The 13,307-nt window shown below is 48.1% G+C and overlaps 1 protein-coding gene across 3 annotated transcripts in view; it reads right to left on the bottom strand.

Moving 5' to 3' along the window:
• Pptc7 (protein phosphatase targeting COQ7) overlaps positions 1 to 13,307 on the bottom strand; it is a 39,853-nt gene that overhangs the window by 6,583 nt on the left and 19,963 nt on the right. For all 3 annotated transcript variants that reach the window (XR_005870915.1, XR_005870914.1, XM_040731067.1), the window contains exons 2-4: positions 8,861 to 9,040; positions 4,262 to 4,460; positions 684 to 807 (exon numbers count right to left, since the gene is read on the bottom strand). Coding sequence is in view for 1 of the 3 variants with exons in the window: in XM_040731067.1 (XP_040587001.1) it covers positions 684 to 807; positions 4,262 to 4,460; positions 8,861 to 9,040 (503 nt within the window). In the remaining 2 variants the exon portion in view is untranslated. The remainder of the gene's footprint in view (positions 1 to 683; positions 808 to 4,261; positions 4,461 to 8,860; positions 9,041 to 13,307) is intronic.

The raw sequence follows: 13,307 nt of genomic DNA, 5'->3' as shown, positions 1-13,307 counted from the left end.
TCACCACCATCAGCACAGGCTGCATATACTACATGGGAACACGTAGCAGGCATAGAGCACCACAGGCCAGAAAGGCATCAAAACTCCCTTCTCATATTCTCGTGGTTTTGGTTAATCTTCTCTGCCACCTTAAAGGACAAGACTTTTGCTAATTCCCATTTTATAGACACTATTTCTTGGGCTTCAGAAGAGACACTCGAGGCAGAATGGTGAGGAAATGCATTACAAGAGCTAGTTTCTGTCAGCCATACTTGTACTGGGCTAAGAGACTCTGGGAGCCTAGTCTCCGGCCTCCCACCTTCTGTAGGAGATGCCAAACTTCTCTCAGCTGCAGCTCGGGTCACACTCAGATCCCAGCTGTCTGGACTGCCTTCTGGTCTAACTGCTTCCTGACCTTCCAGCCTCAGCAGCTGCTGGTGTGTGTAAGAATAAAAGGAGACAAGGACAGGCAAGGGCATAAAACGCCACGAGAAACACAAATGAGAAGGCCCTCCCACTCCCCGAGCCCCCATGGAGGAGAGGCTTAGGCAAGGGCCTCCCCCAGTTCTCTTCCAAATATCCCTATCCATTACTTCCCTGAAGTTCAGAAAACAGTCCTTCCCAAACCAACCTGGGGACAATGCAAGGGACGCAATAAACTTGCAGTGCAGAGAGCACAGCTCCCCAGGCTCCAAGCTCATTACCTTCAGTTTTTTCAGCTCTTGGAGGATCATATAATCAGGCATGTTGTCAAAGAGCCCATCTGTTGCTGTCAGGATGATATCTCCTAACTGGACGTCGAAAGACGTGCTGTCAGCAGCGTCGGGGCTGTGGCAAGAACAGGAGAGGGACAGCAAGGTCAAGGCAGCCCTGTGGACACAGGTCAACGTCCTGCTCCCAGAGTTTTACAGTGCAGTAAAGCTTTTGCAATGGCATCAGCTAAAGCACAGCTGAGCCAGTGAGACGGCTCAGCAGCAAGGGCAACCACCATCAAGTAGAAGAGAGAGAACTGGCTCCCACAAGTGCCCGGTGACCGCCACACTCGTGCCATCGCATAAAACCCACCCCGCAACATAAAGTCATACGAGAAAATGAGCTGAAAGCACCACCTAAATGTCTCAAGGGCTAATTACAGAAGCCACCATGTAAAACTCAATCCAGGCAGTTAGATCAGTCATGTCACATGGCTCAAGAGGGAGGCAGATCTAACTTCCTCTAGGCCCTGTGGAAAGGACTTCTCCTTTCCAGCCTGCAGCCTCAGATCCCAGTCATTCCCTATGCACACCATCACACCCTTCTGGCTCTCAGGAGGCTGGGTACCCAGAGAACAGGAGCCCCCACAAGAATGACTACTTGGGGACACCTTAGAGAGACTTCGGCAGTCAAGGACTGTGCGTCTCCTACCATGCTCGAGTGTGCCCGCCACGTAGAGCTTCAGGAAACATGTTAAATGACTCACTGCAAAAACAGAATAACCCAGCCGGGCAGTGGTGGCACACACCTTTAATCCTAGCTCTCAGGAGGCAGAGGCAGGCGGATCTCTGTGAGTTCGAGGCTAGCCTAGTCTACAAAGGGAGTTCCAGGAGAAACCCTGTCTTGAAAAAACAAAAAACAAACAAACAAACAAACAAAAAACAAAAACCCTCCCAATTGAGAGGAAACCTTTATATGTTGTTAAACAGAAAAGGCAGGAATACGTAGTAGATACAACTCCTTCTGAAAGGAGAGATGGGCATAGAACTGTCTAAGCTCAGAGCACCAATTTGGAGAGAGCCTAGCCCTAGAGCCTCCTAAAGAATATGAGCTGCAGCAGGGGTAGAACGAGACTGCTGTTTCTTGAACAACTTTTTTTGTTTAGTTTGTTTTGGAGAGAAGGTCTCAACATGCAGCCCAGGCTGGACTTGAACTCCTAATTCTCCTGCCTCGCCCTCCTGGGTGCTGAGATGACAGGTAAGTGCCACTGGATACAACTTTAAAAGAAAGAGACGGGAGATGTTCAGATCTAAGGATGGGGGAGATGCAGGCAGGAGTTCACAGTCCCGTGAGGCTGACCCTCCGTCACTCCTGAGGCCACCGTCACGGTTTCTCAGGCTGAAAAGGCAAGCAAAGGAGTCTAATCATCTGCCTGACCCTGCAGAGAAAGTAAAAGGAAACCTTGGACACTGAGAAGGGGCCAGAGCCAAAGCACCCCAGGCTTAACAGAAACCCCACACTTGTGTGTAAGTGGTGAGACAGAAAACACAAAGTCAGCCCTGTCATTGCCTAAGGAACTTCACAGTGCCCCGAGCAAACCCCTGGCTCAGTCTCAAATGGCTGAGGGAAGGAGGCAGCACACATTTATAGGTACGAGTGACAACGAATGACATGTAGCAGAAGAGAAAGCCACCATCATACTGGGGGAAACTGGTTAGTCCCTTCTGCAAAAATCAAGACAAATATACAAGACTGTGGCCTGTTGTCTTTGCAAGCGTGTCAGGTTCCAGAAGTGCAGATTAATGACCAGGCTAGCACGGGGGCTCTGTTTTATGCTGAGGTTTTTCTTTCCCCACAAGTGGCCTTTGCCATTCTGCCTGTGGGAGCCTCACTCCCATTGGACAGTCTGTGCTCTGCTAACACTCCCACCCACGAGCTTGGTGTTCTGCCAGCTGCAGCTCTGCCCATTCCGACTGAACACACTGTGCCGCTGGAAACTCTCGACTGCACTGAAACACGAGCCACAGTCACATGCTGGCAAGCTAGGCTCCACAGGCAGCCACCTCCACCTCATCAGGCCAGCAGAGTGTGCCGCTAGCCTGCCTGTCCCAAATCTTGCTTGCAGATCTGGTACTCAGAGGCCAAAACAGGCAGCAGCAAATCAGGAAAACGAAGCGTCATGATCCAAAAGCTGTCAGCTGAGTTTGGTATCCACTGAGGTCTTTACTCCAAATGACTGTGCATTACAGCCCACTCGATAACACAAGAGGGCTGGTTCAGCGAGATGGCTCAGGGATGGCACCGGCTGCCAAACCTGACACCCAAGATTGATCCTAGGAACTCACATCCTGGAAGGAGAGAACTGACCTGCACACTTGTGCCATCACACATACACCACCTCCAAACACACAAAGCAAATAAAAATCTTCAAATACAGTAAAATGTCTCATCAGATGCTCTTCTAGCTAAGGCAATCAGCTGGCCTGAAAGCTCAAACAAAGTACTTCCCTTTCTAAGACTCAGGATCAACGCTCTCATTTTTTTTTTAAAGCCTGGGTCTTGCTATATATATCCCAGGTTGGCCGCAAACTGGTAATCCTCCTGTCTTAACCTCCTGAGTGCCAGGATTACAGGTCCAACCTACCTAACAAGTAGATTATTTAAATGGACATCACCAAATACCCAATTATACAATATCTTCACTACAAAATTAAAGATGGCAAAAATACCTGTGTTTTTTTTTGTTTGTTTGTTTGTTTGTATTGTTTTTACGAGACAGGGTTTCTCTGTATTGTTTTGGAGGCTATCGGTCCAGCCCGGCCTCGAACTCACAGAGATCCGCCTGCCTCTGCCTCCCGAGTGCTAGGATTAAAGGTGTGAACCACCACCGCCCGGCTGAAATACCTGTTTTTTGTTAGTTTGGCCTTAGGATCTGACTCACTAAAAGGTAATAGGCAGAAAAGAAAGAAATAAACACAAAGAGCATTTGCTAGGAGTTTCTTCACAAAAGAACTCACTGGAGGCTGCTGGTGGCCAAGCAAAGTGCTGCCCAAGCCTTAGCCTTACTTACTCTAGTCTACAAAAAGGGCAACTAAAAGGTAATTTCAAAGGTCCCTGGAAGTTTAAAAATAAACTAAGAGACATTAGCAATCAACAAGAAAGACAACAGTCTAGTGAGCCCCCCAGGGTCGGAATCAGGCCTTGACACTGACTTCACTTTTGTTGGGTGCATGTATGAAGAGCATCTTCTGACAGATAAGATAGCATTTGCCGGGCTCCCCTTGAAATGGTGAAACCTGCACAGGGAGAGGCCTCTGAGCGACTCAGCTCCTAGTGTAGTTAACACACCCTGCAGTCAGTGGTGCTGGCATGGAAATGCCGAGTGCCCTGCACAACTCTTTCACGTGACAGTATGTCCTCAACAGCTTGGTTCGGCTGGGATACCCAGTCTGATCTAAACCCCTTGCAAAGTCTCACTGGCTGCTCCTGTGGATGGGCAGTTTCTCACAGGAAATGTGCCCATTCTCAAGAGGAAAGGGGGGAGCTGTGGGCAAGCTACATCTTGCTCCAGGAAGGGCTGCAGAATTACCTGTCACTCAGGACGACCCCTTCAGCCTCAGGAGGAGCGATGGAGAGCTGGAATGGAGTGTTGAAGTAGTGCTGCTGCTCATCAGATCGGTGCACGACTTCGCCGCCCCGGACCACCAGGAAGCCAGAGTCACCCAGGTTCGCTGTGTGCAAGCGGTGGCTACTTCTGTCCAGTACCACAATGCAGGCTGTGCTGCTACCTACAAAGAAAACGGACAACCGCTCACTGTCTCCCCTGGGCTGCTGCCAATCAGCACGACTCCAGGGAGCAGCTTTGGTCTGAATCTCTTTACAAAGGACCACCCTGGTTTGTCCCCACCCAAGAACTACAGCAATAACCTAAGTAGGGCTGATGTGCCGAGGACAAGGGGTGTGGCAGCACAGCAGTTGGGCCACCAAGGTGCACACTCTTCCTCCTGCAGTGTTGAGTGCCAGGGACTAGTACCTCCAAAGGATCCAAAGCAGGTTACCGTGTTTTAATACTTAATTACTTGAACAAAGGCACTGCTCCTGACACTATTCTTTAGTCATGGCAGCAAGACTTCACTAAACTTACTAACATTTAAGACAGGGACATAGCCAGCCTCTAAACCAGACTGCCATCTGCTGAAGCCATGAAACACTTTCTGGAGACTGATGACTCACTGTGACGACACAAGTGGCTTGCAGACCAACCTGCTCACTTTCCACAACTGCACAAGACCCACAGTCTCTGGCCTCGCTGACTGCAGCAATAACTGTTCCTGCCTCCACCAGTGCACCAAGGAACAAATGGAACATGCCTGTGCATGTGGAATAGCACTTAGAGCCAGTTCTCTCAACTGTCAACAAGAACCACAAGAAGAAAACACAGGGCTGCCCAGAATGCAGGGAACCCACTCACCCTCAATCTGGGAGGCATTGGGTTAGATGAATCTGAGAGACACACAGTTCTGAAAACATACATATTCTTTATCCAGCAGGGCTACCTGAAAGGAGCCGTGTAAGAGGACAGTAAGAGAAGCAAGTCAGACTCAAAGACAAAAACCCTGCTGAAGAGCCAGAGCCAGGGGTGAGCTGCAGGTTTCCCCTGTGCCACCAGGGCAGGCAGGCAGGCAGGCAGCTAAGTGGTAGAGGCACGGCTGGCACAAGCACAGCTCTGCACTCCATCTCCAGCGCAGAAATAGATAAGTACTGTCACACAACACTCAGCAGTGTGAACAGGTCAGCCTGTCTGTATCTGATCCCAACTCTGCGGTCCAGCTCTGTGCTCAGCTTCCCCATTCACAGAAGCAGGACTAAGAGAAAACCCTCACAGAGAAACCCAGGAAAGTCATGGCAAACCCTTAAGCAGGGTTATGCAATGAATGGCAGCCATTAGGAGAGTGTTAAAGAATATACTGGCAAAGAGAAGATAAGTGAAATTAAGTGGATTAAAAAGACAGTATTAGGGATTGGAGAGCTGGCTCAGTGGTTAAGAACACTGGCTGCAGCCGGGCAGTGGTGGCGCACGCCTTTAATCCCAGCACTCCAGAGGCAGAGGCAGGCGGATCTCTGTCAGTTCGAGGCCAGGCTGGTCTGACAGCCTCCAAAACAATACAGAGAAACCCTGTCTCGTAAAACAAAAAACAAAAACAAAAACAAACAAAAAGAGCACTGGCTGCTCTTCCAGAGGACCCAGGTTCAACTCCCACTACCCACGTGGTGGTTCACAACCATGTGGAACTGCAGTTCCAGCACACCCATCCAATGCCCTCTCCTAGACTCTGTGGGCACACACATACATACACACACACACACACATACATGCACGCACGCGCGATAAGTAAATAATTGTTAAAAACAAACAGGATTGGTTTGAGATGTAGCTCAGCTGGTCGAGTGCTCTCTGAGCATGTACCAAGTCCTGGGTTCAGTCACCAGCATCATAGAAACCAGATGTAGGGTCCACAACTGTGATCCCAGCATTCACTCAGGAGGTGAAGGCACGAGTTTCATAGGCCGCACACTGAATCTGGGTCTGAGGCCAGCTTGGGCTCATAAGACCCTATCATTTTAGGGTAAGAAAAAAAAAGTTACAGCAAGTGAAGACACTCAGTTAATCCCAGGGCACTGCTCTCCAGATGTGCACCACAGGCAAGCCACTCAGCCTGAGTTTCTTCCTACTCAGCTGTGGAGAGAGAATTCCTGTGGCCTGCCTCAGCGGGTGTGAAAGCACAGCGCACTCACAACCACATGCCACTATTCTGTACACAGACACAAGAGGAAAACAGCGACCAGTATTCAGTGTTCTTGGTAGGACTCTGGATATTTGTTATTTTGTCTCAATGAAAATGTGAAATTTAATGTATAGAATTAATGTAGCATCTTTCATCATTAATGATAGGTCAGCTCCCTTGTTATCTAAAGCAGACTGATTAACAGTGACCTTGACAGCCCCCCAGTGCCTACAAAAGGGAAAATGTGGGTGCTGCAACCAGCCGGAGGGCTATCAGAACTTGCCCCGTGGCCTGCTGTTCCGTCAGCTTCCTTCCTAAAAGCCTGACTACTCATCATTACAACACGGCCACACAAAGATCTTCTGGAAGCTGATGGAATTAAACCTTGAGAGTGAGAAACAACACAGCCCTGGAGCTGCTCCTCAGGAAACCCCAATGACTCACCCTGACAACCTCAGGCCACCATTTCATGCCCCTGTGGAAACAACACGGTCCTTGTGAGTGATGGGACAATGACTGAAGGCATGTGTGGTCTGGTGGATGACATGCCTCACCTCTTCCAGTGACTGCGAGTGCACAGGGCTCAGACCCCACACAGATGGGAGAGGAGGTGCTGAAGATGAGGGTCGGATGTTCACATGACTGACCCACATCGGCAAGTGCCTGGGCAACTCTCCCAGGTTAAATCTCAGTCAAATATAATATAACCTTACTAGGTCTGAGCCCTCAGCTTCATTTCTTTTGTGGTGCTGGGGATTGAACAGCTTTGTATATCCTAGGCCTGTGCTCTAGCACTGTGTTAGAACCCCAGCTGCAAGACCCCACTATTGTTTTTAAGGCCAGGTCCCACTGTACAGAACTGGCTGGCCTCAAACTCAGAGATACACCTACCTCTACAACCTAAGTGCTTGAATTAAAGGTGTGAGCCCACCATGGGCAGCAACCTTTCAGATTCTTTTTCAGATTCTTAAGAACTTATTGCTGTTTATAAGGGTTTCTGAGAGCTCTTACATCAACAATAAAGGCTTGCCCTAGAGTAGATTTCCTTTGTAGGCTTTTTAACAATTGCTGGATCCGAAAGCAAAGGCAGCCTGGGGAGATAGCTCTGTGGTTAAGAGCACCCATCTTCTCCAGAACCCAGGGAGAGTGGCTCACAACACCTGTGTGACTTCTGGCCTCCAGGAACACTGACATCTGACACACACTGACACACACACAAAAGCAATACAATAACTTAAAATCAAAGCACAGTGTAATCAACCTCTCATCTACACTTAACAAAGGTTCAGTCAATCAGTGCCAGTCAGTTCTGCTCCGGTTTAGTTGCAAATGCCCTGGAGGTGTGTGAGTTAAGTCAGGGAGGGGTGTGCACATCAAACATGGCAACAAAAGATTATTTCAGTGGATATTAGAAGAAACAGTAATCCCAACATTATAAGTAAACCTTGAATATGTCCTTAAATTTATTACTATCTCTTACCTCTAAGTTACATGGGTAAAAAGGAAGGAAAGAAAATGTATAGGGGGAAAAATAGCCTCCCCCCTTCAAACCCTTTAGGAAACAAAAAAGCAGGGCTTTCTTCTGCACTGTAACTGGCTGCCCTTGTGCAAGGAGGCACCAGGGCTGGGGAGATGGCATCCAGGGAACATGAGTAAGTGATCACCCACAGCCCTACAGCTCTGACAGAGGCACTAGAACAGACTCCAGAGTGCCCCCACCAAGCCAAGCACAGCCTCTGAGCACATCAGGAGGAGCAGGGGGCTGGCCCAGTAAAGGCCCTGTCAGCCTGCACCCCAGCTCCAGGACCTGAGTGCTGGGACAGACAACCTACTCCAGGGGCTGTCCTCTGACCTCACATATGTGCTATGGCACATATGACCCCACACACAAAAGAAATAAATACAACACAGCAATAAAAAGGGGGCAGGGAACTGTCAGGATGGCTTGGCAGGTAAAGTGTCAGCTGCTGAGGCTGACCGCCTGAGTTTGATCCACATGGAGGAAGGAAAAGATGGACTCCCTTGAGTTGCCCTCTGACCTCCACATCTGGGCATGCACACATACTACTACTAATACAATAAAAACCGTTAAGAGGAAGTGAGAAAGTAGCACCATGCTGAACTCCAGGAGAGCTTTTGGTGGGAGGAAGACAAAGCTGCTTACAGAAGACTGCAGGGGTCAAGAGACAGCTAGAAATGGAGGTGTGAGCAAGGGAGGCCCCCTGGTAACCACACAGACTGGCAACTGAGAAGGCCCAGCATGGAGGTGCACACCTTTGATCCCAGCACTCGGGAGGCGGCAGCAGCAAAGCTCTGAGTTGGAGGCCAGCCTGGGTTACTGGTAAAGTCTCGTTTGTTTAGCCGTTAGTGGGTGCTACGAGGAGGCACAGCTGTCTACTCACCCAGCAAAGGTACTTTGTTTTGTAGCAATTCACAGTAGCTCGTGGTGAGAATCCCAACAGGGTTGCTGGGGACGAAGCGTCCTTCTTTCACTAACCGCTCACATGTTCGCATTAAAGTCCCTGAGAACTGAGACGGGTCCACTCCATAATCTCTCCATCCTCCAACGCCATCTGCAACTCCTGAAAAAAGAAAAACATGCTTTTAAAACCATTGCCATTTACTGAGAACCTAGCTCGGTGCCAGATCTACTGCCTCGCACATACAAGGTCAGTTCTAGTACTGCCAAAAACAATGAAGAAACCACTGTCATCAACTTCCCAGCAATCCCTACTCCACCTCTCCCTCAAAGCTCGCCCCCATGCTCCTCACACAGCCTCACTCAGGAGCATCACTGCACAAACTGACATCTCTGTCTAACACCCTAAATCATCTGCCACTATTTGATCTCTTAAATATTCATAAATAGCGGGATGTGGTGGTGCACGCCTTTGAACCCAGAAGAGGCAGGTGGATCTCTGTGAGTGCGAGGCCACCCTGGACTACAGAGTGAGTTCTAGGGTGGCAAGAGCTACAAAACAAAAACAAAAACAGCAAGACAGAAATCAAATATTCATGAGTAAACTTGAACTACCAAAGGGCACTGCCTACTGCCTAAGACTTCAAGTTCACCAAAATTATTACCTTTATACAGAAGTACTGGAGTTATTATTATTGTTGATTTTGTAAGAATGAAAATTAATTTTTAACAAAGATTTGTGTTTTGCCTGCATCATGTGCATGCTGCCTCTAGAGGGCAGAAGAGGTCATTAGCTCTCCTGTGAGCTGCCATGTGGGTGCTGGGAACCAAACCCAGGTCCTCAGTTAGAGCAGTTAGTAGTGCCCTTAACCACTGAGCCATCGCTCAAGCCTCTGCTCTAGCCTTTTCTTTAAGTAGCAATGTTATTGATAATGCTGGGCCAGAGCAAAAGAAGAGCCAGAAAAAGTGTTCATGCACACGCAACCAAACCCCAGAAGCAAGAAACACACATAAATGACGCTACACCAAACAACAAAGGACAAAATGGAAACCATACTCTACTCTTTTCCTTCTACACAGAAAAACACAGCCCTGTACAGAGCAGTCCATGTGTGCTCAGGGATCTCTGGAGACAAGCTGGTCCACATTGAGCTGTGCTGTGAGTAGACTCTGAAAACTCAGTATGAACAAGGGAGAATATGTTCTCATGATTTTACACTGACTAGAAATTCCAATAGTATTTTGGGAGCCAGGCCTGGTTGTACAGGTCTATAATAGGCTGGGCACTCACAAGACCCTGGTTCAACACCTAGTGCTTCGAACACACAACACTCTAGGTGGAATTCACTAAAGAGAATGCAGTGCTGAAATTGATCTCACTTTCTCTTAGGACACTTAAAACCACCTACGTGGCTCATGTTATATTTCTACTGGATGACACTAGAGTGGACTTCCACAGGTCCACGGGGCTGCGGGAGAGTGCAGAGTCTGCTCAATGCTCCTTTTAGGAGCAGGAAACTAAAGTTCAGTCTACAGAACCTGGACGTCAACACTGTACCATCTCCCATCTCAACCATTGCAAAACAACACACTTCTTGCTCTTTCCAAAGTTAAAATCAATTTCTACCTACTGGCTTTAAAGAATCAGAAAGCGTGAGACACATTATTAAGGAGCTGTAAGAAATACTAACAATAGTTGTTCTAGAAATAAGGGACTGACAGCAAATACTGACAGAATGTGTAGGGGATAGCCAGGGGTACAGTTCAATGGCAAGAGCACCTGCCTGGCATGTGTGAAACATTGGGTTCAACCCCCAGAACCACAAAAATGAGTATCAATCATTTGGCATTTGAATTTTATCTTTACCAAAGCAATGTGTCATGGCTTTAGCTTACTGTGTGCTCGTACATATGTGCACACGTGTGAAGATCAGAAGTCAACAACTTTCCATCTTACCATCATCATTTCATGTGTGTGCACACATGCGCGCATGCACATGGTGTGTGAAGAATGTGTGCCTGGGCGCCCATGTGGAGGTCAAGAAACAAACTCATTAGGGTGGTTTTCTCCATCTACCATATGTGGCTCCTGGGACTCAAACAGATCCCCAGGCTTGCACAGAAAGCACCTTTTTTGACTCACTGAACCACCCACAGCCCTCCACCTTATTCTGAGATAGTATGCCTCACTGAACCATGAGCTCACCGACTCAGCTACAGCAGCTAGCCGGGCAGACCCAGGAGCCTCCTAGCTCCTGCTTCCCAGGCTGGATTACAGTGCACAAGGCTACAGTAGATTTTTGTTTTGTTTTTGTTTTTTGTTTTTTCAAGACAGGGTTCCTCTGTATTGTTTTGGAGGCTGTCCTAGAACTCGCTCTGTAAACCAGGCTGGCCTCGAACTCACAGAGATCCGCCTGCCTCTGCCTCCCAAGTGCTGGGATTAAAGGCGTGCGCCACCAACGCCCGGCTCTACAGTAGATTCTTATGCAGGTGTTGGGAATTAAATTCAGGAGATGGCTCAGAGATTAAGAGCACTGGCTGCTCTTCCAGAGGCCATGAGTTCAATTCCCAGCAACCACATGGTGGCTCACAACCACCTGTAGTGGGATCTGGCGCCCCCTTCTGGCCTGAAAGCATACGTGCAGACAGAATACTGTATACATAATAAATAAAATCCCAAGCACTCAAGAGGCAGAGGCAGGCGGATCTCTGTGAGTTCGAGGTCGGGCTGGACCAACAGCCTCCAAAACAATACAGAGAAACCCTGTCTCGTAAAACCAAAAAACAAAAACAAAAACAAAAACAAACAAACAAAAAAACTCAGGTCTTCATGCTTACACAGTGGGTACTGTATCAACAACCAATGGAGCCATCTCCAACTTCCAAGATTTTGTTTTTAAATTTAGGGGGGGAAGGGAAACAAGTGGCTGAGTTGATAATGGCTAAGGAGAATCTGATCCCTGGGACCTACATCTAAGGAGAGAAAACTGCCACAAGTTATCCTTTGACCTCCACATGTTATATTCTGTGGCGAGAGAGACAGAGAGAGACAGAGAGAGACAGAGAGAGAGAGACAGAGAGAGAGAGAGAGAGAGAGAGAGAGAGAGAGAGAGAGAGAGAGAGAGAGAGAGAGAGAGAGAGAGAGAGAGAGAGAGAGACCCAGATTGAACTCTTGGTTTCCCACCTCCCATCCCAACTGCTGGGTTTATGGGCATATGGGCATGTGCTACCTTGCTTTGCTTGGCTTTTTTAGAAAAATGTTTATTTCTTTCTCTCTCTCTCTCTCTCTCTCTCTCTCTCTCTCTCTCTCTCTCTCTCTCTCTCTCTCTCTCTCTCTCTCTCTCTCTCTCTCTCTCTCTCTCTCTCTCTCTCTCTCTCTCTCTCTCTCTCTCTCTCTCAGAAAAGAATAGGCTTGTTTATCTCATGTTTGCTTATTTGTAAAACTCAAGTACTCTACCATCTAGCTATAACCCTGACCCCAATCCAGCACCTTCTAAGTATGAAGCATCTCCCCACCCCCCAATATAACACTTACATTTTGGGACAGGCACCTTTTTTTTTTTTTGGTTTTTCAAGACAGGGTTTCTCTGTATTGTCTTGGAGGCTGTCCTGGAACTCGCTTTGTAGACCAGGCTGGCCTCGAACTCACAGAGATCCACCTGCCTCTGCCTCCCGAGTGCTGGGATTAAAGGCGTGCGCCACCAACGCCCGGCAGACAGGCACCTTCTAAGAACACATTTGGACAAAACTGGGTTAACATGATGGACACAGGAAACTCTTTCTCTGGTGGGGGTGGTTATCAAATGAAACAAAACACATCCAAGAAAGTACCAGGAAACAGGAAGACAATGCAGAAGGAAGACAATAGCAGCAACTCCTCCGCTATATATGACCACCAGCAAGCCAAACCAGCTGATGGGACGGTATGAAGCCTGGCATCTGTTTCAAAATAACTGGGGGTGGAGGTGCAGGCGACGGAGGAGAGAGGAGTCAAGCCTGGTCATGAATGGAGTGTTGTTGAAGTTGAATGAGAACCGCACTCACCTCTACCTTGATATACTGGAAGATTTCCACATCATCAAATTGACAAACAATAGCAACACTAACAAAGATAAAAAAGCCATCCTGTGCCAGCTGTGGAAGACTCTTGAGAACCCCTGAACTTAGTGGCAGGCAGGAGCCATGAGAGACACTCTTCACAGGAGTCAATAGCACATTTTATCCTGATCTTCAAGGAAGTACACAAGACAGAGAGAGTGCTTACTGGGATGCTTCAGAAGAATTCTTGCTTCACAGGGCTTAAATATAACAATTTCTGTTAAAACACAGGATCCAAGATTACAGTCCCGGGCACACCATCTGATGATGAATCATGCATTCTCTACTGCCTGCTCAGGGAAAGAATTTGTTCTTAACCAGTCTCTAGTCCA

The sequence above is a fragment of the Mesocricetus auratus genome, unplaced genomic scaffold (assembly GCF_017639785.1).
Source record: "Mesocricetus auratus isolate SY011 unplaced genomic scaffold, BCM_Maur_2.0 Super-Scaffold_100025, whole genome shotgun sequence".
Classification (NCBI taxonomy): domain Eukaryota; kingdom Metazoa; phylum Chordata; class Mammalia; order Rodentia; family Cricetidae; genus Mesocricetus; species Mesocricetus auratus.
This window is presented reverse-complemented; position numbering and strand designations above follow the sequence as displayed.